This window comes from Ricinus communis, chromosome 4, assembly GCF_019578655.1.
Source record: "Ricinus communis isolate WT05 ecotype wild-type chromosome 4, ASM1957865v1, whole genome shotgun sequence".
Taxonomy (NCBI): Eukaryota; Viridiplantae; Streptophyta; class Magnoliopsida; order Malpighiales; family Euphorbiaceae; genus Ricinus; species Ricinus communis.
In genome coordinates this window covers 13967935-13994404 of record NC_063259.1, presented here as the reverse complement: position 1 = coordinate 13994404, position 26470 = coordinate 13967935, and the positions used below count along the sequence as shown (strand labels likewise).

General features: G+C 31.9%; 4 protein-coding genes across 4 annotated transcripts; 1 reads left to right on the top strand and 3 right to left on the bottom strand.

Annotated features, from left to right (window-relative positions):
• The first annotated feature begins 3927 nt into the window (after nucleotides 1-3927).
• On the top strand, nucleotides 3928-9522 carry LOC8260365 (CTP synthase). The gene is made up of 22 exons (XM_015724064.3): nucleotides 3928-4223; nucleotides 4414-4548; nucleotides 5014-5093; nucleotides 5352-5438; nucleotides 5580-5630; nucleotides 5712-5829; nucleotides 5913-5969; nucleotides 6066-6130; nucleotides 6236-6319; nucleotides 6411-6461; nucleotides 6552-6614; nucleotides 6698-6744; nucleotides 6843-6912; nucleotides 6999-7061; nucleotides 7590-7679; nucleotides 7762-7800; nucleotides 7918-8145; nucleotides 8239-8324; nucleotides 8500-8548; nucleotides 8628-8708; nucleotides 8817-8910; nucleotides 9032-9522. The coding sequence occupies exons 2-22, from the start codon at nucleotides 4422-4424 to the stop codon at nucleotides 9211-9213; spliced, it is 1812 nt and encodes a 603-aa protein (XP_015579550.1). The 5' UTR covers nucleotides 3928-4223; nucleotides 4414-4421; the 3' UTR covers nucleotides 9214-9522.
• A 456-nt stretch (nucleotides 9523-9978) lies between these two features.
• Nucleotides 9979-15376, bottom strand: LOC8260364. The gene is made up of 8 exons (XM_002526934.4): nucleotides 14382-15376; nucleotides 14233-14285; nucleotides 13656-13715; nucleotides 13479-13556; nucleotides 12622-12751; nucleotides 12130-12182; nucleotides 11164-11343; nucleotides 9979-10474 (listed from the first exon to the last, which is right to left on the bottom strand). The coding sequence occupies exons 1-8, from the start codon at nucleotides 14737-14739 to the stop codon at nucleotides 10325-10327; spliced, it is 1062 nt and encodes a 353-aa protein (XP_002526980.2). The 5' UTR covers nucleotides 14740-15376; the 3' UTR covers nucleotides 9979-10324.
• Nucleotides 15377-15511: 135 nt separating this feature from the next.
• On the bottom strand, nucleotides 15512-21640 carry LOC8260363. The gene is made up of 6 exons (XM_002526933.4): nucleotides 21176-21640; nucleotides 20978-21053; nucleotides 20096-20191; nucleotides 18772-19288; nucleotides 17722-17857; nucleotides 15512-16214 (listed from the first exon to the last, which is right to left on the bottom strand). The coding sequence occupies exons 1-6, from the start codon at nucleotides 21290-21292 to the stop codon at nucleotides 16020-16022; spliced, it is 1137 nt and encodes a 378-aa protein (XP_002526979.2). The 5' UTR covers nucleotides 21293-21640; the 3' UTR covers nucleotides 15512-16019.
• Nucleotides 21641-23755: 2115 nt separating this feature from the next.
• LOC125369858 (auxin-induced protein 15A-like) lies at nucleotides 23756-24388 on the bottom strand. Its single transcript, XM_048373129.1, has one exon. The coding sequence runs from the start codon at nucleotides 24276-24278 to the stop codon at nucleotides 23964-23966; it is 315 nt and encodes a 104-aa protein (XP_048229086.1). The 5' UTR covers nucleotides 24279-24388; the 3' UTR covers nucleotides 23756-23963.
• Between the last annotated feature and the right edge of the window lie 2082 nt (nucleotides 24389-26470).

Below are 26470 nucleotides of genomic sequence, written 5' to 3'. Positions count from 1 at the left end.
ACTTTATTGAATATATAATTTACTTATTTTTACTAATTTGTATGGATGGTTCATCGTTCTCTTTCACTTTTCTTAAATTTTTTATTTATTTATATTTCTTTGAATTTAAAAATAACAATATAAAAGATTGAAAAAAATCTAAATTTAATATAATAAAATTATATCTAGATCCTATTTAAACTAATAAAATAAATTAATAATTATTTTTTAATATTAAAATATTTCAATTTTAATTTTACATTTATTTTAATGTTTCTTTTATAAAAAATTTACATGGTTTACCACAATGTTTGTGAGTAAACCTTGTGAATCAAAATCTTTTGCCCATCTCTGCTAGTTTCACTACTATTAAAATGGCTTTCTTCGCCTCCGCCGCCACCATGACCTCCCCAGTGCTGCTATTATTGCCACCGTTGCTGCAGAGGGGAAGGGAGAGGGGTGAGTCGGAGGAAAAGACTGGCAGCAGAAGCGACAACCAGAGCTTTAGTCAAGGTTTTGAGAAGGGAGTGAAGAAGTGAGGCTGAAGAGGAGGAGGAGATAGTAATGGGGAGGAGGAAAAATATTTCACGTGGATGAATGGTTTTTCCTTGATTTTGCTATTCAAATAAAAATATATTTATAAATTATAATTTAGGTAAGTTAAAGCGGCTAAATAATTTCTATAAAAGAATAAAGGAAAAATGATCAATCATATTAAGTTCAGAAGGCCACGTGTACATTCAGTCTATTAGTAGTCATTCCGTGAAAGATATTTTTTTAATAGTTTATTTACAATTTTAAATAATTAAATATATATATATATTAATTATTTAATAATAAAATTGAATGTAGAATTTGCTAGTAGTAAAAGCACTTCTTAAAATGATTCTTTTCTTTTCACAATATAAATTTTATCTTATTAATTTTGAGAAAAAGATGTAAGCAAAATAATGAACAACTAGAGTAACAATAAATACACTTAATTGATGAAATATTGCGGTCACAACCCTAGTTACATATTATTAGTATTTTATGGATAGATTGTAAAACTATAGTTTAATATATGTAAATATTATATTCTAATTTTTAATTTATTTTTAAAAACTAATTAAAAATTTAAAAATCTTAATATATACGTCTTTCAGAATATTTTTTGGATAAGAAATCTGTCAAAATATTGTTATTACTTTTTTTACTATATAATATTATTATTGGACATGCTTTTTTTCTTTAATAATATAATATGATGGCATTAAATTGCTAAATAATTTTTACAAAAAGAATTTAAAAATGGATCATCTAATATGGCCTTAACGCCGTCCTATAATATATCATAAATTTGGGAAAAGGGGCTAGTTTGGTCCAAAGGAGTAAGTTGAGGACTAAATAGCAAGTGGTTGAGATTGGGTTTTAGGTGGGCAGATCTCATCAAAGACAAATTATTATGAACTTATAAGAATTAGAGAAGCAATGCATTTACTATTATGAATTTATAATTTATAATTTATAATTTATATTTTTCTATGAATAGCCATGCCTATATCAGTCAAGTGGAGGGAGTATCTCCCACCCCAACACAGCCCCCTCTTTTTATTTCAAGCCTACACTGCCTTACAAATCCTTTTTTTCTTTTTCTTTTTTGCATCTTTTGATTGCTTTTTTGGTCCCCTTTTTTATTTGGCTAATTTCCACAAGTATCATTGTCAAAAAATGAAATATATATATAAATTTTTGATGATTGACATATATTTAATTATTTATCAATTTAACGTATAAATATAAATATTTATTTAAACTAGGTGCGGTCGAATTTAATTATCCAGTAGATGATAATCAACTAAGAATTGAAAGTTTGCATATCCCATGTGGTTTAATTACCAATTAAATTTTAAATTTTAAATTTTTTAATAATTTTATCTAATTATTTTAAAAATTTAAAATAAATATATATGTTTTCAGATTATTTTTAGGAACACTTTTAAATAACAATTTTTAGAATCTTACAGTGAGAAGAAAAATGTAGAAAATCAATTCTGCTTACTAAAATAAAAATTAGAAAATCAGTAATAAATTTATTGCGTTTAGATGTAATATGTGTGAAATGATGTATATATATGAAATTTTTAATAATATGTTACTATGTCTAAAATAAATTTTTACTGATTTACAACTAATATTCTTTTAGCAAGCACGATCGATTTCTCATGTCATTTTAAAAATTAATATTAAAAGTTATTCTTAAAAATAAATTGAAAATATGAATACTTAATTTAAAATTTAAAATAATTAAATAAAATTATTAAAAATATGAAATTCAGAATTTAATTAATCTTAAAGTTATTAAAATTTTGTTTGCTTAGATGTAAATAAAATAAAGACTAATATACTATTGTTGCATAGAAAACGTCCCAAAAGCAAAAGTTTAATTTCTTTTGCTGGGTTGCCCATCTCCTAATTTCCTCTTTTTCTTTTTTTCTCTAAAAGAAATATTCATTTATATATTACATGAAAAATGCCTTCCACTTATAATTTAAATCTCAAATAAGGAATTAAACAGAGAATTAATTGCAATAGTGATTTGTTTGACTTATTAATACACTGTAAAAAGGGATAATTATGCTATTTTTTGTTTTTCTTTTGTTACATTTCCACCAACCATAATAAAAGTTCAATATTTTGACAACCTCTGTAAGTATACTGTTGGTAGGTTTGACAAATCCTGAGTTCCCCTGACGACAAATTAGAATACTAAACATTCATAGATATTATACATAGAAAATAACTAACTGCACAAAAAAGTAGGTGGATAATGAAAATACACGTGTACAAGTGCAATAAATTGATTAACAGCAATTTTTAGATTAATTTAGTTTTTAGTATTATATTAATATGTGATATTATTTATTAAATATAATATTTAAGATGGTTAATTTTAATTATAAATAATTAAATAGTAATAAATAAATAAATTATTATATTTAATAAAATAATATCATATATTAATAATGTAATTAATTTTATTTATAAAAAATAGAATAGACTAAGTCTATCTATATATTTAATTATAGACCACATTATATTTTTTTGAAGTGATATTTATATATAATTTTATATTTTTATAAATTTTTTTTCTAAATATAATTTTTAAGGCTAAAAGAAATTTAAAAGTAATTTCAGAATAAAAAAAAAAGAACAAAAAAGCTGTGCTTATGCAGCAAGTTGGATATTTTGGTGAGTCAATAGTAATTAAGGCTACAAAAAAAGATAATTAATTTAAGCCTATAAAGTAAAGAAAAAGTTAAAAGATTGTGAAGTGGTCACAACTCTTTTACATTTGTTCCTATTACCCTCCCAAACAAACAAACTTTTCTACTCCTAGTGGACATAATAAACTCTCTCAATTTTCTTTTTAAGTTTTCCTCAGTAATTGCTAAGTTTTATTAAAATTTCAAAATAGAAAGAAAATAAAAATCTAATATTCCTGAAAGGAAATTAAAAAAATAAATATTAGATTTTATTTTCTTTTTTATTTTTATTTTCTAAGTTTTTAAAAAATAAATATAAAAGTTTATAAATTATGTTTATTTTATAATTATTTTATTTTCTATTTAGATAATATTTTAAATATAAAATAAAATAATATAAAAATTAAATAGATTTTAAGATTTAAAATAAAATTTATAAAAAATATATTAAAATATAAAAAGATAACAGAAATAAATATAAAAATTTTATTTTCTATTTCCATTTAAATTTCTTTAAAAAACTGACGTTGCTTTTGAATTTAAATTTTGTCTGAGTTAATTAATTAAATAATAGAAAGAATATGATCCATTTTTTTTATTATCTATTAATCTAAAGAAATATATATATAGTACTGAAAGAGAAAGTGAGAGAGAGAGAGCTCATGGGGGATTGGCATGTGTATAAAAGGCCGCCAAGGCTAACCAATCTCATCAATTCATTAATTCTCTGTAATATAGTAACACTCTTTTATCACTACTCTTCTTTTCCTTCTTCTTCTTCTTCTTCTTAAATATCCCCAGCACCCATTTCCTGTTAGTTTTCTTGGCTCTGGTTCTTGATATCTCTTTTTTAACAAAAAGAAAAAAAGTAACCAGCTTTTCTTCACATAGTATTTGGTTTTGTTGTTGCTGTAGCTGGTGAAACATAAAAAGGAAAACTTTGTGCAGGCAGAAGGCCATAGGAACAGCAACTCTCATTCCTTCTTCTTTTATCTTAAGGTGGTCTAAACTGAAAAATAACATCAGCATAACATATATAGGATAAATAATATATATACATACATACATATAGTTATATATATAAATTTTCTTTTTCTCCTTCAGCTCTGTGTTTTTGTTCTGTTTAGTTATGGATACTGGTTCTGGGCTCAACTTATTTATTTGTTTCTTCCCTTTTCAAATGTTGAAGTAAGGGAAATGAAGAAAATGAAGTATGTGTTGGTAACTGGAGGAGTAGTAAGTGGACTTGGGAAAGGAGTGACAGCAAGTAGTATTGGTGTTCTTCTTAAAGCTTGTGGCCTTCGTGTTACTTCCATCAAGATTGGTCTCTCTCTCTCTCTCTCTCTCTCTCTCTCTCTCTCCTTTTCAGGGGAAACGTAGAAAAAAAAGAAAAGAAATTTCACTGTGTTGATAGAAATCAAGTTACCATACCAGGAGCACTGGGGTTTTCAATTCAAGTTGCAGCTTGTCAACTTTCTTTCTTAATTTTGTTTACGAAATAAGGAAAAAAATTTAGAACTTTTTCTCTTTTTGAACACTTCTAACCAGAACCTCTGGCCTTCACTTCTTCTTATTCTTTTTCTTCTTTAAATTGCTATATATGAAATCTTTTACTCACAAGTTGATCTTTAGATGGGGTCTTCTGATTTTTTTTACTCTTAATCTTTATGTGATTTCTAAAAAGTAAAAACTAAAAATCATGTTACTTTTAATGGTTTGTTGCCCTTTAAATTCCTGTTTTTAAAGCTTAATTGCTGAGAATATCTTTGTTTTCAATTTGTTAACTCAGATCCTTACCTAAATACTGATGCTGGAACAATGTCACCTTTTGAACATGGGGAAGTTTTTGTCTTGGATGATGGCGGCGAGGTAGACTATTCTTCCTTCACTTTCATCTCCTTATATTTGACAAGGAACAGGTGACACATACTGAGCATGGAATTTTTATGCTCCGGATAGATGGTGATAGTTAATATTGTTAATAATAGGTACTAATTATAAGTTATCCCCAAAAAAGAAAAAAAAAAAAAAGAACAGGAACCAAAAGTGTTGAAATTTCTTGAAAAGATGGGAAATTTGGTCTGGATTTGAAAGAAAGAAAATGACTTGTTTTTGTTGTTTGAATAGGTGGACCTGGACCTTGGAAATTATGAAAGATTTCTAGATATCAAGTTGACAAGGGACAATAATATCACTACTGGAAAAATCTACCAGGCAAGTTGGTTGAACTTTGCAATTTTCTTTATGTGATTTGTGTCTGCTACAAGTGAAACAGGAAAAGGATCATTAGCCAGAAGACTGACTTCTTGTTACTGAATGTCATTTCTTTCTTCTTCTTTTTATTCCATCATATAGACTGTTATTGATAGAGAAAGAAAGGGAGATTATTTGGGAAGAACTGTACAGGTATTTCCTTAATTTGCTACTGGCCCATCTGTAACATTGTTCTGTGCATCTATCTCATTTTTGTAATTTTGCATCCTGTAGGTTGTCCCTCATATCACAGATGCCATTCAAGATTGGATAGAACGCGTAGCGATGATACCAGTAGATGGACTGCCTGGTTCTGCTGATGTTTGTGTCATTGAATTGGGTGGCACTATAGGTACACTAAGAGCAATATTCTTAATTTATGGCAGCAGAAGCTGTTCTGCTTCGTTCTGTAACAAGTAACATTTCTGCTTGCAGGAGATATAGAGTCCATGCCATTTATTGAGGCTCTAGGGCAGTTCTCATATCGTGTGGGTAAGAACATTGCCTATGTGACCATATGATGTAATTTTAGGTGCTAGAGATTTTAATTCTTGTGTTCATTCTTCTCATTGGCTTTCTTTATTTCAGGAACTGGAAACTTTTGTTTGATTCATGTCAGCCTTGTACCTGTTTTAAATGTTGTTGGTGAACAGGTACACCTTTAGAGATTTGTACAGGACCCAGTTTCTATGTTGTCTTTATCTGTCTTCTGATAGATTTCAGCCACTCTTATGAGCATAGATAATATGTATTTACAGAAAACGAAACCAACTCAGCATAGTGTTCGTGGCCTGAGAGGTTTAGGTTTGACGCCAAATATCTTAGCTTGTCGCAGTGCATCGGTATCTCTTGCTCTCTCATACAATTTTACAAACTTAGAAAGACAAATGCTTATATTTGCTTCATATTGTTATACATGAATCTGTTTTGCAGGCACTTGATGAAAATGTAAAGATGAAACTTTCTCAATTTTGCCAAGTTCCAGTAAGTTGATTACAGCAAAGATCTTCTCTTTATGAATTTTACTCATCTACTTTGCAAGATCATTAAGACTCTGTCTGTTTTGATTTTCAGGGAGAAAATATCATCACTCTCTATGATGTTCCAAACATCTGGCGCATTCCTTTACTTTTACGAGTAAGTACTTTTTCAGCCCTTACAGAATTCCTTCCAATATGCATCTTCCAATTCTTACAAATGATATGTTTCTTCTCAAATAGGATCAGAAGGCACATGAAGCAATTCTGAAAGTGCTGAATCTCTATGGGTTTGTCTTCTAAGTCTTTTCTATTCATAGGCACTGTATATTCCATGGTATCTTCTGTTGCCCGTTGTGCTTATTTTATAATGTCTTACAATGTGCAGTACTACTAGGGAGCCTACTCTAAAAGAATGGACTACAAGGGCTGACATCTGTGACATGTTGCACGAACCGGTAGGTCTTAGGACAATTTCAAATAATATTCCATAACTTCACAGTACTTGTCAACTGAAATTATCTTTGTGGATCTTAATTGACAGGTTCGAATTGCCATGGTTGGGAAGTATACAGGTCATTCAGATTCCTATCTTTCAGTAATAAAGGTGTGCTTTCCTATTCCACTTGAAAAAACTCCTAGTTACTTTCAGCTGGAAGCTCCGTCTATTCGTGTCTTGCGGAGTCTCTTGCATAGTTGCTTGTTAACTGCATAGCTTCTGCTATTACTTCTATTAGCCTATGCCATTGCTCAATCATATGTTGAAATTTTGAATTCTTAAAACATGGTATGACTGGCAAAATCTGTTTCCCTTTTACTGTTTCAATATTTAATTCCAACGAAGTGTCTAAAAACTTTGACCTTTTTTTCGATGGAATTTAGAAACATCTAGTAGCGGCTATAGCCTGTAGGTCTAATCTTAACCTGAGATTTTAGCAGCTTCAAGTAAGCCAACAGTCTTCTGGCAGGATAATATAATTGTGTTAATATTCTTTTTTAATGATTTTTCATTTTGTGATTCACTTTTATCTGCGTTTGTTGTATGTATCCATGCATGCTGCAATTCCTATGGTTAAAGCAGAATATTAAACATGGTGATTTTCTCAATTTTTAAATGCTGTTACTTTCTTGGCAGGCTCTTCTGCATGCTTCTGTTGCTTGTCGTAAGAAACTTGTTGTGGACTGGGTTCCATCTAGTGACCTTGAGAATGAAATGGCAAGAGAGGTAGTAAATTAGAGTCGTGACATTGTATATAAATCTCTCTTGTACCTTGTTTAACATCTTAACTTGAGTATGTTCCTTGCAGAATCCTGACGCGTACAAGGTTGCGTGGAAGTTGTTAAAGGTTTGTGTAGCTTGATGGCACTGACATTGTCTGTTTAAACTGCTAGCTTCTAATCCTGTTCCTCTTATATTGTTTTAATTTTAACTGGTAGCCCATCTGACTAGCCTCTATCTTCAGGGTGCAGATGGCATTCTTGTGCCAGGAGGGTTTGGTGACAGAGGTGTGGAAGGGAAAATGCTTGCAGCGAAGTATGCAAGAGAGCATAGAGTTCCATACCTTGGTATTTGTCTAGGAATGCAAATTGCAGTCATTGAATATGCACGATCCGTTCTTGGTTTGCAAGATGCCAACAGCACAGAATTTGATCCTAACACCAAGAATCCCTGTGTCATATTTATGCCTGAGGTTTTGAATCAGTTACTTTCGAGTCTAATTACAGTAAAATGCCATTGATAATTTAAATTTACTGTTAATGTGATATTGTTGCCTTTTTGGCAGGGATCAAAAACCCATATGGGAGGCACCATGCGTCTTGGATCAAGGAGGACATATTTCCAAGTCATGGATTGCAAATCAGCGAAACTGTAAGTAATATATATGGTGCGGCTTAGGCAAAAGTTATATATTTGTGCAAGGTTGTAAAAAGAAATTTATTTACATGTATGAAACAGAATTTCTGTATATGAACCTAAAAAATAAATACGGTGTCATTTTGAATATTTCTACAACTGCTAACCCTTGTGATATGGATTCTGTCAGATATGGGAATAGAAGTTTCATTGACGAGAGACATCGACATAGATATGAGGTATGGAGCTTGGAAGTTTACATGTTTGTTTTGCAAGTAGCTGTAGTTGATCAGACGTACTAAAAGCATTCTTATGCAGGTGAATCCTGATGTGGTGGCACGCCTGGAGGATGCTGGGCTCTCATTCACTGGCAAAGATGAAACTGGTCAGCGCATGGAGGTATGGATTTGATAGCAACAAGGTTCAACATTTAATGTTCTAAAATGGTTTTATTGGTAATACCTCTGCCGTTTCTTCCGAGTTAATTTTGGCATTTTTATGTGACAGATTGTTGAGCTGCCTAATCACCCTTACTATATTGGTGCTCAATTCCATCCTGAATTTAAATCAAGACCCGGAAAACCTTCGGCGTTATTCTTAGGTACTTCTGGTTCATTCCCATTTTGGGTGGACTTTTTTGTTCAATGCTTGCACATCTGCTTTTTTCTGTCTCTCAGATGGCAAATCCTTGACCTGTAAATTTATTCTCATCCAAAATGCAGGTCTAATAGCAGCAGCATGTGGACAGTTGGATGCTATCTTGCAAAGCCACAAGGTTCCCAATGGAATAAGCAATGGCATCCCAATACAAAAAGTAAACGTTTACCAAAATGGGCATGCCTCTAAGTTTGCAAGAATTGCAGCAGATGGTATATATACCAACTGCAATGGGGTGCACTATTAGTCCGATGTAGTGGCCGTTGCCACCTTCTGTCATCCAGAATGATACTTGTTCTGCTTATGATCTTAGTTGTACCACGGGGATGCTTTGTACAGTGATTTGAGTATGGGTAGGTGTCTTTAGCTTTGAGAGAGAGAGAGAGAGAGAAAGATCAAGAATTGAACAGAGCTGGTTCCTGGTCTTTTAACGGGACAGCCCTGTTGTAATTTACACATTGTACCATACTTTCAGCTGGTGTTTTCACGAAAATGGCGTTATTATAGTTGTGCTACAACTTCAAAACATTATGGCTTATACTACATTTCTTCTGTATTCAGGGGCCTTCAAAGTATCTAGCAGAGCATCATTAAGAAAATAAACAAAATGAACAAATAAGACTTTTCTCCAATTCAAAGAAACAAAAGTGTATGACATAGGTTCCTGAAAATGTATGACCTGTGTAGCCTTATGAACAGATTACGTAATAAGGTCCATAAATCTTTGAAACTGCAGGGCTCATATCTTTGTAGCTGGCAAATCAAGCAAGCAATCACAGGTTCTGAAATTAGTAAAGAAAAAACCTAATAAGAAATAAAATAAGTGGAAGAGGAGGTTAGCAATGTTTCTCCTGATAAGCTCTTGATCAACTTCCCTGAATCAAATCAAATGAACATTTTTACACCCTTTATGCTCCATAAAATGAGCATTTACTACCATAAAGCCACCGTCAAATGTTTATCTTCTTCACAATGTTCTGCTAGGAATTATGAATAAGCATGTAGTGATTAGTTTTCATGTCCTGTTCCAAGCCTCTGAGACAGGAGAATTAACTCAGAAACTTAAACTTCCATATTGATGATAGAAATTTTAAAATCTATCAAATTGCACTTCTAATATACAAGTTAAGGAATACAACAATTGACATAGAAACCATCCATCTTAGAAATCAAAGTCAACCCACATTTCCTTAGATGACAAGAACTTAAACAATTTGGGCATATGCTTCATGGGAATTTCACCTCAGGACGAACTTAAATCAGCTGGTTAATGGGAGTTTCACCTTTTGTTGTTTAGTCTCTTGTCTAAAAACCATAATTTTCGCTCCAGTATTACAGTGTCGAAGAGCAAATGGCTGTCACAGAATAGAGCCACATGGCCTCCATCGCCTGACATTTTCACTTAAAGGATCTGGGACCTTAGAAGACCATAATGTCAAATCTGGCAAAGGTCCTGTGAGTGCAAGATAATTTGCACCTTGTGTCTCTGGCATTCTCTTCCAGTTTACCTGTTTCAATCAAATCTCAAACTGTTAAACTTATTCATGTCTCAACATCTATCATCTCATCATGTGCAGAAAGAAAAGCTTTCTAATTAGTGGAGAATAAATCCTTGGGATATTATCCTTCAGAAGATCATGGCTGTAGGCCATCAAAATTAGCTTGATAAGTTGCCTTTTGGTTTGGACAATTGTCAGAAAATCATGCTTGATAAGACCAACTTTACTTAATGCTTAAACACTGTTTTTGATGTTTCCACCAAATAGCTAGTGTTAATCAGAATATCATGAAAGTTTATAGTGCTCCCAAGTTGGATATTTTTATATTAAAAAAATAATACTGTAACTATTATGGCTTAAAGGCTCTGAGTGTGCTTCAGAACCATGCAAATGGAAGTGAATTTTACAGATTTTTGAAAAGTTATGCAGCAGATAATACCACCAGCTCGCTTTACAGTTTTAAAGTCATATGTGTGTGTGTATATATACACACATATATATATATATATATATTATATATAACACACGTACCCGCATAGAACATACTATTTAAGATTGGAAGTTAACCCTCTGTACTTTATTTATATCAAGGTACAAAGAATATCACGGTTCTTTCTTCAAATGGAAGAACAAGAACCAAACAAAAATAATGATAATAATAAATAATAAATTTAATAAAATTGAGAAAAGTGCCATACTTGTCCAGGAAATGCTTCAGATAATGTCTTGATAGTAGAATTTTCAATCCAAGTGCCATCAATTGATTCAGGATGGATTGTGCCATCTGCATTATCTGATTTTTCATTGATGCCACCACAATTTGCCATGATGCGACCATTAGCCATCAATCTACCATTCAATTTCAACCAAGTTGCAACCTATCAAATGCAGTATGGAACATGTAAGTAGCATGTCAATTTATCATAAACACCATTAGAGTCACCTCAGGATTTGCCTGTCAATTTCAACTTAACGTTGTTATTATTTTTCTCTTTTACTTAATTTTTTTTTCTGTACCGCAATTCAATCTTGAAGTGGATAAGGAGTACAGAGGATTCTAGTGGGAAATGCTTGTCCTGTAGAGGTTAAAGTTGAACCTACCAAATCTGACACAAGATATGAACACTTTATATTGCTACCCTTATATTCGTATGTACCAACCAAATTGTGTTGGGAATCAGGTTCTGGTTACCTGTTAGTTGTTACACCAAACACATTCAGGAATTGTTAATCTCATTTACCATCCATTCAACTATGTTTCCATTTTTAGAACTCAAACCAAACAAGGCTTCCATTCCAACTATATATTAGCAATTGGCTGTAGATTTTCTCTTTTCCCTTTTTCTTTCTCCGAAAAGGTAAAAGAGTTCAAAGTTATTGATCCTCAATAAACAACATATGATGGTACAAAGTAAAGTATTTTATGGACTTGGTTTTGTTTTCCATATATTATGGTGCATGCATGTAATCCTAGTTAACAGACATGCACTACCAGAACCAAAAAGAATTTGATTAGAAACTTTTCTATATTAAAGGTATATCACATGAATTTGATCCTGGATTTTTAACAGAAACCATGAATAATAACAGCCAAATAATAAATTCTACAATTGTTAGATTTTAAGTTGCAAATGTTGGCTCCAATATTCAAGGTAAGCACATACCTCTTGTAACTGTGGCAAAACCTTTCCTTCACAGAACAAGTCAATGACAATGCCTGAATCGTTGTTGTTAGCCCAAGTCAGAAAAATAAACGTGTAGCATGACCAGTAAGATCACATGAAATAATTATTTATAGACCGAGATAAATAGGAATCGGACAGCAAACTATTTGATCGAGGGAATATAAACAGCAAAGAAGGCTAGCTAGGGTACATATAGATCTAACATGTTGGTGTTTAACTCATCAACTGAGATATGGTTGAAGTCGAAGCTGATTTGCTTTGCCTTCTAGTTAGTTCATTTATGCATTTTTCACATTCAAGCCTCCTGCAGCAACCACACGGCCGCTTCGAACTCTGCCCTTGTACTCTCAAGGGCAGTTTGCTTATTTTAACATATGATCATTGATCAAACATCTAGATTGACATTAGATAACATGATGTGCAATGGCGAAAACAGCGTGGCTACGTTATGAATAAAAAGGAAACATTCACCAGCATATTTTCCAGAATCATTTTCTGTGGGAGAAAGAGCATCATCAATATGAACGTTGAGTATGCCACCAGCTGTAGTAGGCTTTTCAAGATCAGATAGCCCAAAATACTGTCTAGCTTTGTCAATCAACTACAAAGCATAAAACACCCAGTTCAGCCAAGGAAGAAGTCTTTATAGGGCTAACATGAAACTAACAATTTTGTTGATAAAAGTTAATCTGCAGAAAAATGTGTGCATCTTAGGGGAAAACCTGGTGGAATCTTTGTTCACCACATAAATAATGCAAAATTTCAGAAAGTGAATGCTTGCTTTTCTACTAGAAGGATGTTTGTACAAGATTACAAGTCAATGCCAGCAGTTCTTCAATTTAGTTCTTGAATTTAGGATTTCTTCAACTATAGAAGACTAGTACCTACTATTTTTCCTATTCTCGACATATGTCTTGATTGTTAGTGATGAAAGCCACTTGTGATATCTACAGACTGTGAGTTGGTCGTATACCTTGACTCTACATTAAAAGAAAAAGCCCTTAAATTATTCAACCACTTCTCCTCATCCTGCCTCACACCCCCAGCAATAACTGAAAAAGAAAGAAAATGAAAGGAGCATACACTAACAAATGATCTTGAAAGGTGGTGTCTGTGGCTCAAAAAGACTGAAGTCAATAGACCCTATGATGCAGAACCACCTGTATTTCTATATTCAATGGCAAGCATATAATTATGAGCAAAGTGACCGACATTCCAAAAGAGTGAAGAGAAAATTAACGACATTATGCTTAAAGACGGATAGGAAAAGTCATTATGAAAAAACTGGAAGTTAAATTTTGAGTTATCACAGATATGCTGTTGCTTACCATACGATCAATCTCCCATCCTTCAAGCTCTAATGAAGGCCACAAGTCGAGCATCAAATGTGCAGCAGTACCAGCACCCTGGATAATCAAAAGTTCCACTTCAAACATGACCTAATTTATTTGTTTCACACATATCCAAGAGGACAACCAGTATAATAGCAAGAAAATGAAAAATACCAGACCAAGGATTGCAATAGGACCTTCTGGAATAATAGCTGGTAAACTAGCAAATTCATCCTGCATGAAGAGAGGAAAGAACAAGGAAGCAGTGAAATAGCTTAAACATTTGCATTTGACAGATGATGGGGCAGGATGAATCATAATGTGCTCATCCATATATTTAATAGAAGACTAAGACCAAAGTTCCGCACTGATACAAAATTTTTGCAGTCTCATTGATGAAGAGAGGATTCTTTCTAGAGAATCAAATTGTATCAGATTCATAAAGAGACTCATTTTTCTGCAACCTTCATGGGAAAATGAATTAGAAAAAGGAGATAAATGAGAGTAAATGAACCACTTTTCATATTAGGAGCTAAAGGGTAATGTTTGATAAGACAGGCATAAAGACTAACATAAACAATTAACATTTGGCAACATGGACTTGCTACTTGCTACCAACTTACAGCAATTCATGAAGCATGAATCATAAGACTGAATCCCAATATAAAGTCTCCAACTTTATCTCAATCAAGGTCACACCATAATTTGCGCATAACAAGATAAGACACAATCAAGAAGAAGCTTCACATACCCAATATGATCCAGTCCATTTCTGACCCTTGTTGAGAATGCTGTGAACATTATCTGCATCATCAGCAATGTTTAAATTATAGATGAAAAAAAAAAAAAGAACAATAGAAATGTGAATTAATTTAGGAAAAGAACCTGAAACACACTTACGAGTAGAGTCAAGAAGCAACATCCTGGCTTTAGCAGTGTCCACTATTACAATGTCATTATAGCTGCTTCTCATGGCTGTCAGCACTTTATACTCCTCTTCTTCTTCTTCTCGTTCTTGGATAGAGTCCGAAGAAGAAGCAGCAGCATTGTTTCTGCTGGTATTCTCTTTAGTGGCAAGTGACCAAATTGAAAATGAAGAAGAAGATATAGATAATGCCGCAGTGGTATTACCATCACTGTATTTACTAGTATTGTGGAGAGGAAATGAGCCATTTCCAAGAGAAAGTGGATGCTTCTTCCAGTAATTGGCTACCAGAGAAGGTGATACCACAAAATTCTTGAGCTCAAAAGAAAGCATTCTTTTTTAGCTAAGGAAGTGTGTTGATACAAAGATAACAGAATCAATGATTACATGCTGTCAGTTTTTAACAAAAAGACAAAGGACTCGAGCTTTTTCTGGATTGAGTTTCTTAAAAATAAATAAATAAAGGTTTTGCTTTAAATGTATAGCAGGCCTTATCACACTCATGTGTCATAAATTATAACTACTTTAGCCCATTCTCAAATTTTAGTAAGCATGAGGCATAATATCCAGATTTCTACTATTATTTCCAGTGCAACAAAAAGCTGCTATAAAGAAAACATAGTAATTACGGAAAATATAAAATTTCATGTATCATTCTCTTTCTCGTATCATTTTGGTTCCAGTTCCAAGAACACATCTGGAGAAATGTACTAGATTAAACAGTATGCTTCTGTTGATCTGAGGATTATCCACTTTTTCACATTGCATATAGAGATGGAGTGGCCATTTAAAAAGGGGCTCCCAGAAAATGGGTTGACCACTCTCATTTAACTTTTGATGATACATTCTTCTGATTAGTTGAAGCATGGGAGAGCCCAGTAGAAGAAAAGTGCTGGACACCAACTTAAAAAAACTCTGGGCATTAGAAGATTAGACTTGTTCATGGACTCAGATATCTGCCCAGAAAAATTCAGATTTGAGCATCGAATTTCAAATAAAAACTTAATGCTTTTTATTACAATGGGGCAGGTCAGAGGTAGAGGTTTTAAGAGTTAAGTGCAACCTTTGAGCAGGACAAACAACTGTTCAGTGGAGATTTGATACATGAAGTAAAGTAATTTTCTGAGCTTCAATTTAGCTTGCAACTGGAAAAAGCCCTAAAGATTATATGAATTCCCAGTATGCATCCTGTAAGGGTCCATAATACAACATCTCCAGCGGATACATCCTTGGCTTCAAAAATATAAGCAGCTTACAGCTCAAATTTTGAGTACTAGTAAATAGAAAACAGAACTCCTGCCAACTCTAGCAGATAGGTATGCAGTAACAAATACTACAGCACTTACAGGTAAAGAAAAATATAAAGACCTACATGAGGCCTGTATGCCTTTTAAGAGAAATTCTGTTCAGATCAACTGGTCAGCTACCTCCCATTATTACATCACTTGCCAGGATTCATATGAAAATTTGATTCCAGTTGCATTATGTAGTGGACTTTGATCGCCTAAGCAATCCTAAGGGATATTAAACTGCAGTAGTATAAAAAATGCGAGGTCAGTGAATATCAGTAAATAAATTCTTAAACCGTTTTAGCTTCTTTTTTTTTCATTGGTTCACTCTGGAACAAGGTGATCAACAGCCAAATAGTAGCTCCCAACAATCATAACTGATGCTAGTCCACTACGAGCCATACGCAACCATATCCCACGGAACAAGATATTCCTATCTGCCGGGTGGATCCCTGTGAGTCTCTCAAACCTCTTCCCTGGTCGATTCCATTTCAACAGCCTCCTTTCCATGGAAATATACTGCAGGAAACCATAAGGTCGTATGAAGCAACAAAAAAGAGCTAAGGAAGATAGAGACATAAAGGTAGTTCATTCCATTGATATTCAAACAAATACATACAGTGGAATAATGCCTGAAAATCATGCTTGTAATATGATATGTTATTCAAATAGTAGTCAGATAAGAAATAAAAGCTATACAAAATTTTAACATGTTTCCTCAGTTCTGGCAATCTTAGCTTTAATACTCTTTGTAGTATGTGCTTCAAACCCATAACGGTAGTAGAGTAGTGGAGATCATAGATTCTTTTTGTTTGTTTGTTTGTTTGTTTTTACCTCTTTCTTTTTACTGAAAGTATATGATGGTAAAGTATAAAGCTTCATATGCAACCATAAGCATCATAAATCATAAATTATCAAATTCCCTTTGGCCCATATGTATCATGGTGTTTCTATGGTACTAGCATGCAGTGGGTTTTACTTCCGATGCCATGATCTTAGCTACATAGGTAAACTTCAGATAAATTTAACCTTTAAAGTAACCAATTTCTGATTCATATAAAACTTCTGACCACCTCCTCATGGAGAAAAATGATACCAGTGCAATGAATACATTGACTTCCAGTCATTAAATAATATATTAACATGCAAGCTTTACCACAATACTGTATTGCAATTCACATGGGAGGAAAAGAAAAGTGGACATTGGTATATGCTGCAAAATTAGATCTCTCAGCAAGCATCTGTTGGGTCATGCCACTTTCCCAGTTGGTCCTTTCTCATAACTAAAAAGCTCAAGTTATTAGGTTATGGACATCTTGGATGTTCAAAAAGCAGGTTTGGAATTTTTTGATTTAATAAATTGTTTTTTTAAATTTTTTTTGAAACTGTTTTTCTCAAAACTTGCTTTTGGAAAACCATTAATTCACCTGCTTTTTGCAAAAGCAATTTTCAAACTTCAGAAAATAATATAAGATAAAAATTGAGGTTGGAAATGTCAAACACAGCTGTTGTATGAGCTCCATCTCTCAGTCACTATGTTGGCAATGTGAGATTTCAACTGATTTCTGCTGTAACAAATCTCTACTTCACATAAAATGAGGGCAGAAACTGATGGAGGGAGAATTCAGGGTAGGTGCAAAGGAAGCAGAAACGTGTGGGACTGAGTGCTGACGTATGAATTCCGTAACACATTTTCATTGCAAGAAGATAACAGGAAAAAAGAAAAAGAAGGTATCCAGTCTGGAGCTCCATTTGAGGATATTAAATGGATGGCAGAAACATGAATTGAATTACTTGGTTATATACTGCAACACTTGTAGAATGGGAGAAGAGCAGACACAAAACTACTTTGTAGCCCCATGTAACAAGCACATGTTAACTTATGAACTAGTGTCCAGTTTGGGCACATGCCAAGTGTTCTTTTGGAGTGACCAACAATCATACCAGCAAGTGGAGTGCACAACTACTATTAATGTGCATACTACAATTAATAATAAGAGTAAAATGTTTGCAACAAGAATCATACCGTGGGCAGCACAGTACACTGTGATCGACTTTTAGCAGTGTCAAAACAATGAGATGCAGCAGCAGCAGCAGGACCAGAAAATCCAGCTGCAAGACTAACAGCTACAGGAGAGAGTGGCCCAATTTCTTCATCAGACCTGACTAAAAGATAGAAACTTTTAGAAAAGGGGAAAATATCTGCATTAAAGCTGCAATACATTAATCTAACTTATTACATAAAATAAATATTCCTGAAAATACACAAGCAAACAGATAAAAATGGTAGACAGTACACTTCTCTCATCTCATCATGTATTATGTAGCCATAATAACAATGTCAAAAATGTCGAACAAAAGCAAGTTCCAGAAATGGACTGCAAACTTAGATTAGATGAATAACCTATACATAATAGATGTCATACCAATGGTTGATGAGATAATAATCTTTTAAATAATGTTTTTGGCAGCATCTAAATCACCTAATATGGCTAAGACTAGCTGATACACAACCACAGTGCATGGTGAAATAAGATCTTAAATAACCAATCAGTAAAGTTGAAAGTAATCAACCCCACAAATGGAGAGTTTCTCAATCCAGACATGCCCTACGCTTGACTTTATATGGGAATTACTCACCCATAAAGTCCCATTGTTCTCAAGAGACATGATGTCAGTCAATCAACCAAAACAATATCATAAATGCACTAGATTCAGTCTTGGTAACAGCAGAATGCCACAAGCATGTTATTGAATGCAAATCAAATGGCACTTTGTTGAAAAGTAACACGACAATAGAATGCAACTTGGAAGATATTTTAGGTCTGTAATTACTCTGCATCCTTCAAACAAGTAGCAGATATTTCAATAAATCAAATTAGAGGACTGTTTGGCAAAATTGGCTACTTAAATCTCTAATCTTCTTTTTCTTTTCTATACCTGCAAATATGGAGGGATGAGGGATTGATATATGAAAGAAAATGTGAGGATATTTCAGATATCTAACTTCAAAAGAATACAAGAAGCACATAACAGCAAATCATTGCACAAATTACTAAGAGACACATTTCCAGACCTGGGTAAAGGATTCATCCCTACTGCCTTCCACTCAAGCATTGCTCGGTGCAGGAATTGCCAGCTAGAAAAGAAAATCCCAGCATAAACTGAATCTCGAACAATTCCTGACCGGAGTCCTCTCCATAATGCACCCCATCCTTCCAATGAGATGATGCTTGACGTCTTCTGAACATCAGAGACTGATGGTGCCTTCCCAGACCCAGTCATCATCCAAGGATACTCTTGCAAGGCGCCAACAAGATTTGGGTGTTTAGCAGATAGAGTGGACAAAAGAGCAGCAGAATTGTTCAACGCTATCTTATCTGGAGTATATCCGTGTAATAATTTATCAATTAGAGGTGAAACAGCTTTATTTCCTGTAACAGAGGTAGATCTTGGAAGACGTGATGCAGAGGTAACCTGTGCACGGAGTTTAATAAGTTCAAATGGAGAGCTGATGACCGCCTCCATTGCACCAGCTGCCATTCCTGCCATAAGGGCCTCAGAGACATACACATAATTGTCTTCTCGACCATCTGCCATAATAGTAATTAAAACCACCATATAATCAATTTAAGCGTGTGATCTAATATCTAACCAAATTTCATTTATACAGCTCATAATAAAATATGAAGTTACATACATAACTACCGTAAGCAAACAGTGAATCAAAATAGTGAGGCACATAGTGCATACAACTTCACCTTTCTTTCACATAGTAAGCATCTAAGCAAAAAGATAATAATAATAATTGCGGCAGTCAAGAATCTATTTCAGCATTCTCTGCCTAGTAGCTATACCAGCCAAAATTATGTGAATTTCAAAGGAATTGTTTTATGGCCTCCGAGAGTCTGTAACTACAATTTTCAAAGACTTTTTCATGATGCAGCTACAGTCGGCCTTGACCTCAAAGCATCCCTTGCTAGACACACTCTGCTTCACCTTATCTTCTCCATCACTACCCACCACCATCTTACACAAGTCAGAAAAAAAATCCATTTCTTCACTTATTTCCGATCTCAACGAGTGATGAACTTTTTGTTTATTAAGCATACATATATCTTTAGCAAAGTTGTAAATATAGCAGAAGACTGTTATACTCGTCATGTTTCCAATGCAATAGTAAAAATATCGTGATTAGGTTTATCTAGTTATATCTTTTAGCATTGTCTCTTACCATGTAGTAGACACCATATCTCCACCTTTTTCTTACTCCACTCTCCTCTCTCTCACACACAGAGAGTTAAAGATGCATTGCAATCCTATAATTACACCAAATATAGGAAATGGACATGTAAAAGAAAAAAATTCTAATAAACAAGGAAGTGATTTGAAGAGAATACCTTTATGAAAAGCTGTCAAAACCTCATAGATCCCAAATCGAGTTCCAAGTCCAAATATTCTCCCAGAGGTCAACCACCCAAAGCCACTATACAAGCCTGCAATTTTCAAGCATGAGCAATTATATGTTATGACATTAATTACAGAAGACAAAGTATTTATGCAAAAACACTCCCATAAATTCATAAGCTAATGAACAATCTGGGGAGATACATAGAATGGACCCTTGTCTGAAAAAATTCAGCAATTCTAAGAACAGCCAATTCCTCAACGCCATGAGTTTAAACAACTTAAAGTTCAATCTGGGGCATTTCTGAAATAAAATACGTATAGTGCCCCATTCTAGTAAAACTTAAGTATAGAGTTTAAACTATAACTAAGTTATCCTTCTTTCCCCTTTTATGGTTCCCATATTCATTTACTGCTTTGCGCCATGTCAAATTTATATGCACTATACTCTTTATCCAAAATGCCTAAAGCAATGGCCATAACCAGAACAAAATATTTTCTTATCCACATTAGAAATTTGAATGCTCCCCAAAAACTTCATTTATTATTTATAAGCAGTAATCATCTCTTTTATGCAATCAGGTGAATCATACACGTGACTACATATATCATCAAGCTCTCTCTGCGTTTAAGTAGTAGAACTTTTTAAGCCAGGCTCGATGCCTTGTTTGAGCAGCTTTCTTCAAACGACAATCATTCCTTGCTTACATCTCTATGAAGCCTATGTTAAGAATTGTAACAACTAAACATCTATTCACCGCTGTAAATCAAATCAATACACACAACTAAGAATTTTTTTTTGAAAAATTTACTTAACCAACTTAAATAATATAAAATCCAAAGAACTTGAATGGACAAATAAGAAGAATACAAACCGGAATACCCAGATGACGAACGAACTCTATTTAAAACCTGATGCAAAGTAAATGGTTTATTGGAACTGGAACCAACCTGTTATTAACCTCAAACAAAAAACACAGACACAAAAATAAATTTGAGATCACAAAATTATCAAGCAATTTGAGTACTTTAGTATCAAATAGAAAAGAAAAAAGATAAAATAAAATACTGACCTGGACAAGCACTTTGAAAGTATCAAGTGGGTAAGTAAGAGCTGTGCCTAACGTGACTGACCCAGCAGCAGCAATGGCATGACTAGCAAACAAGCGGTTCTTCAACAATTCTTCCATTCTGTTGATAGCAACAATGTCCCAGTGAATGCACGCCACGACTTCACTTAATTTACAAATAAAATGACTGGTTATTATGCTTTAGAACACGTTTTCTGGGTAATGCCTGCTACTTGTTCGATAAAATGGCTCAACCATTTCCCTTTCTTTGGCGTCTCCCGAGAGAAGTTTGTAACATCCACTCTATGGAGTTGGTTAATAGTTATTACTATATAATAAAATGCACAACTATCATTTTATTTTAGAAAGTTCGATACTATATAATAGTTTGAAACATCCAAATCTATCCAAAGTTGGTCCTCCTAAAACAAAGTTAGATACCTTCTTTATACATTCACTCACTCAACTCTCATTTTATTTATCCAAGAACTTCAAATCGGATGTGCGGAATAATAATATGACTAATTTTTACATTTTAGTTATAAGATTTTAATTTGTTTCTTCATTCAACCATTTAAATTTATTTTTAATAATTTAATCACCTTATCAATAACATATTGTATTTCCACCTTTAATTATTCTTTTCTCATTAATTATTTTTACTATATGTCAAATCAAAACACAAATAAAATTAAAATAATTATTTACATACACATTGCATGGTCATCGTTATTATTTTAATTATAGAAATTGAATTTATAAATAAAATCTAAAGATTTTTAATATTTTATAATTATATAATAATCTTAAATAATAATAATAATAATAAATTAACTATTTTTAATTATTTTTCTAAAAAATTTTAAAATTTTAAGATTTTATTAGTGCGTAATATAAAAATTATTTTAAGGAGATTTATTAATTGAATTTAGTATTGTATAGATTAATGCTATAATTATAGTTAATAACACTAATTTTTTAGGAGTAGAAATTATTGTATAATTAAGAAATTAACTTATTAATTAATATAATATTTAAAATATTATCTTTCTTGAATTAGAATCATTGTTCAATTAGAAAATTAAATTTGTTAGTAAATATAATATTATAAATATAATTAAAATATTATTTTTTAAGATTAGAATTATTATTTATTTAGAAATATGACTTATTAATCAATTAATCCATTAGTTAATTATAAATTACATATAGACTTGAATTCCATATGTGTGTCAAAATAAAAATCATATGCTAGTGCTTTTTAGAATGACTTTGTTGAAACAAAATAATTTTACCTTGTTTTAAACACCAATAATTTTTAATTATCTTAAATTTTATCCTTTAAATTTTATAAGTAAAGATGATTGATAACTTATTGAACCCTCTATAATCTTATAATAACGAAAATAATTAATTTTTTACGAAAGATGATAATCCTTTTGTATTTTTTCATAAATTATGCTAATTTTTATAAATGCTACTAGTTGCGAAAAAATAATTAATTTTGTCAAATTTAATGATTTATGAAAAAATTGATAAATTTATAGAAAATACTAAATTTTTTATAATCGCGAAATATATTGCTAAACTATGAAAAATAACAATCTCCTTCATATCTTTTTGCAAATTATGCTAATTTTTCGTAAATATTACTAGTTGTGAAAAAATGAATCATAATACCGAAAAATGATTACTTTCGTGAAATTTAATAATTTATGAAAAAAGATGACAATTCATATCTTTATATCTTTTAACAAATTATGCTAATTTTTTTTATAAGTGTTACTAGTTGAAAAAATAAATCACAAATAAAATAATAATTACTTTTGTAAAATTTAATTATTTTCATAAAAAATTTTAAATTTTATAAAAAATATTAAATTTTTCATAATCGTGAAATATATTGTTAAATTACGAAAAGATGACAATCTTTTTCGTATCTTTTCGTAAATTACACTAGATTTTTATAAGTATTACTAGTTGCCAGAAAATAAATAATATTATGAAAAAAATACTACCTTTATGAAATTTAGTGATTTATGAAAAAAAATTTGTAATATTAAATTTTCTTATAATTGCGAAATATATTGTTAAATTACCAAAAATAACAATCTTTTTCATATTTTTTGCAAATTATAATAATTTTTCATAAGTGAAACTAGTTGCGAGAAAATGAATAATTATGAAAAAAAATCATAACTTTTACGAATTTAATAATTTATGAAAAATTGGCAAATCTATGAAAAATACTTAATATTTTCGTAATCACAAAATTTATTATGGAATTACGAGAAATGACCATCATCTGCATATTCTTTCACATATAATTTTGTACATTTTAAGAGTGAATTTTTAGAATTGTCTTATATTAGTTTAACAGATTGTAATTAGAAGTTACTAATTTCTTTATAAAAAAAATTACAAAAATAAAAATTAATTGCTATTATCTTATCGATGGCTTAAAACAAAGTAACCATTGAATTTTTATAAAAATTTTATTTGATTATTTAGTTAATCTATTAAGAGTTTTCACACGCACATTCTCTAGTTGTTAAATACCTTTGATTTTGAAGTCCAAGCTCCTTAGAACAATCAATGGGTGTATTTCTGTTAGCTTGACTGATAGTACATATGGTTATTGCCTTGTTAAGCCATTGACAAACTAAAGAAGCTAGCCTAGGGTAGCATGTGATATAGGGTAAAAGAACATCAACATATATCATGAACCCTACTATTACAGTATCAGAGTACAAAATCCTGAAGAAGAAGAAGAAGAAGAAGAAAGAAAACCCTAATTGGGTCTCCATCTAGAAGTCTGTTTCACCATCTTAATGAAGGCTGCAGCATCACAAGGAATTTGCAGTACACCACCTTGATGTTCATAACCAAACTCATCAGCAGCCATTTTAAGCAACTCAACCAAACACGCTTTCTTGAACATGTCGACATGGATGAAGAATAGCTTTGCCCTTTCACTCTCCTTCTTGTCCCCAACCATTACTGCAACGTACCCTTTTGGAACTCTATCTTCACTGTTATTATCATCGTCTTTGAACAGTTGCTTAAACGAAGGAAAACTCTTCCTTCGACTCAAATTCTTCAACATGGTTTAGGTCTCTGTTCATCAGATGCACCAAAACCTCTCCCAAATTTCACCTATTTATATCTACGAAAAATGGTTGATAAATTGTTTAAAGTTTCCTTTCTTTGTACGGTATACATTTTTCTTTCTTACATGGAATTATTATGTCCTTGATTTAGTCATAATAAAACCGGACATTCATTTATTGACTTGGACTTTTCCATCTCCAACGAAACACTAATTTCTTCTTTCTATTTTGGTTTTGGGTCACAAAAGAAATAAATAGTTTGGTTGGTACCAAAATTATGGCATGTGTTTCTAATTGGTACTAATATTTTAATTTTTTTCTTTTTAGTATTAAAATTTAATTTTCGTTACAAAGCGACGGTACTCATTGAGAATTTATTTAATTTTTTATAACGGCGCTCCACATCAGTATTTCATTCACCGTTCACGTGATACTTGATTTTGAGTAAATTGCCTCGTTGGTACTGAATTTTTTTCACTTATATCCAAATAGTACAAATTTTTTAATTTATTTTTTTAGTATCACATTCATTATTTATATTTCAATTAATAGTACTTATTGGGATTCTAGTAATTTTTTATTAATGTGTTAAGTAGTGTCATGCTTAGGCAAACTTTTGGCCGCCATGTCAGTAAAAAAAATTACTGAAATTCCAATAGGTACTAATAACAATATAGTTTGTTTCAATGGTTTAGGGAATAGTGTTGGACGATGTATTAACATTAGTCTTTCGTTAATATTTTAGATAGGTGTGTATAAAAGAAGTGTTAGTTATTTTCGTATTTGGTCTAGTCCTAAAAATCAGGAGGAACGTGGGTTCTGGTTTTTCAGGAATAGTACTTTGTGGATATGTGGAATGGTGATTCGCCTATTGAGTGTGTACATTAATGGTCTAGGTGGACTCTCAAATATTGGCAAGTTCTTAACTCGTATAGAGATTTGCCTTTAAGCGAGTCTCCATCAGCTATCGTAAATTGAATTAAAAATAATGAATGTGACGTTAGAAAGAAACAAATTAAAGAATTGGTACCATTTGAATAAATGTAGTGAAATTTTGATACTAATAAAGCAACTTATTGAAAAGTCAAGCATGGCGTAGACAGTGAGTGGATTGCTGATGTGGAACTCTGCCCTCCAAGTCATAAAAAGTTAGACGGATTTCCAATTGATACCGTCGCCTATAATATGAATTAAAGTTTCAATATAAAAAAAAATTAAAGCATTGGTATCAATTGGAAACATAGACCAAAATTTTGGTACCGATAGCTATTATCCCCACAGGAGCAATATTTCTTTGGTACGATTAGTCATGAAAATCAAATAGAGGGGGAAGCTTCATGCATGTGTACCTTTCTCGAAGACTTGGACTTTTTGAGAAATTAAGTATACAGTTTGAATGGTAAAAGAAGGAAATGGACTAAAAATACACTACTTAAATTCGGTGTCTTCTTCCATGTGTTTTCCGTCTGCCTTCCCTTCCGTATACTTGTGCTTCAGCAAGTAAACGTAGCAGCTCGATTACACGTTTGACGAGTCATTGCAGTTAATATATCGTATTTACAATTAGCTCAATTAAACCCTACATCCTAGGCTGTAATTCACCCGACTCAATTAAATTCTTAGCGTGTAATTGAATCTGAGATTAAAATATTAATATAAATTTGAGCCTAACTCAATTTAAATATTTAATTTTGATCGAGTTTTATTTTTTGAATTAAAGCTCCGGTTGATTATCTTATAGAAAAATTTAAATTATAAAATAAATAAAAATTGTTTAAATTACTTAAATTTCTTTTTCTTTAATATTCGAGCTCAAACGATTATTTTATAACAAAATATAAAATCATAAAATAACAAAAGTTAAAATCTGATTAAAAAAATCAACTTTCAATTTTAAAATTTGATTATTTTTTGTAAATATTGATTCTGAATTGAGTTAGCTCGGCATAGTTACATGCTTGTTAAAAAAGGCTTTTATATTACACTATTCTTTTATTAAAAAAGAAATCAACTTTCTATTCCAACTTTTTTATTAATAAAATAAAGCTACAATTTTTCTTTTTTCTTTTTTTACAGCCAATAGTTCAATTTTTTTAAAAATAATAAAAGGTACATTTTTCTACTATTAAAAGTTTTGAGTGGAGAGTTAAAAAAGCTTACTGAATAAAGAGCTTGTTGGATGCTCTAA

Bases quoted from the DNA above. Each gene is read 5' to 3' on its own strand.
- LOC8260365 (XM_015724064.3), top strand. From the start codon at position 4,422: ATGAAGAAAATGAAGTATGTGTTGGTAACTGGAGGAGTAGTAAGTGGA. The intron at 4,549-5,013 runs GTCTCTCTCTCT...TTGTTAACTCAG, and splicing joins TGTTACTTCCATCAAGATTG to ATCCTTACCTAAATACTGAT. The intron at 5,631-5,711 runs GTATTTCCTTAA...TGCATCCTGTAG, and splicing joins ATTTGGGAAGAACTGTACAG to GTTGTCCCTCATATCACAGA.
- LOC8260364 (XM_002526934.4), bottom strand. From the start codon at position 14,739: ATGCTTTCTTTTGAGCTCAAGAATTTTGTGGTATCACCTTCTCTGGTA. The intron at 12,183-12,621 runs GTGAATGTTTCC...ACAACGATTCAG, and splicing joins TGATTCTGGAAAATATGCTG to GCATTGTCATTGACTTGTTC. The intron at 11,344-12,129 runs GTATGTGCTTAC...TGCATTTGATAG, and splicing joins TTTTGCCACAGTTACAAGAG to GTTGCAACTTGGTTGAAATT.
- LOC8260363 (XM_002526933.4), bottom strand. From the start codon at position 21,292: ATGGAAGAATTGTTGAAGAACCGCTTGTTTGCTAGTCATGCCATTGCT. The intron at 21,054-21,175 runs GTCAGTATTTTA...GGTTAATAACAG, and splicing joins CTTTCAAAGTGCTTGTCCAG to GTTGGTTCCAGTTCCAATAA. The intron at 16,215-17,721 runs GTATGATTCTTG...GGTTTCCTGCAG, and splicing joins AGTGTACTGTGCTGCCCACG to TATATTTCCATGGAAAGGAG.
- LOC125369858 (XM_048373129.1), bottom strand. From the start codon at position 24,278: ATGTTGAAGAATTTGAGTCGAAGGAAGAGTTTTCCTTCGTTTAAGCAA.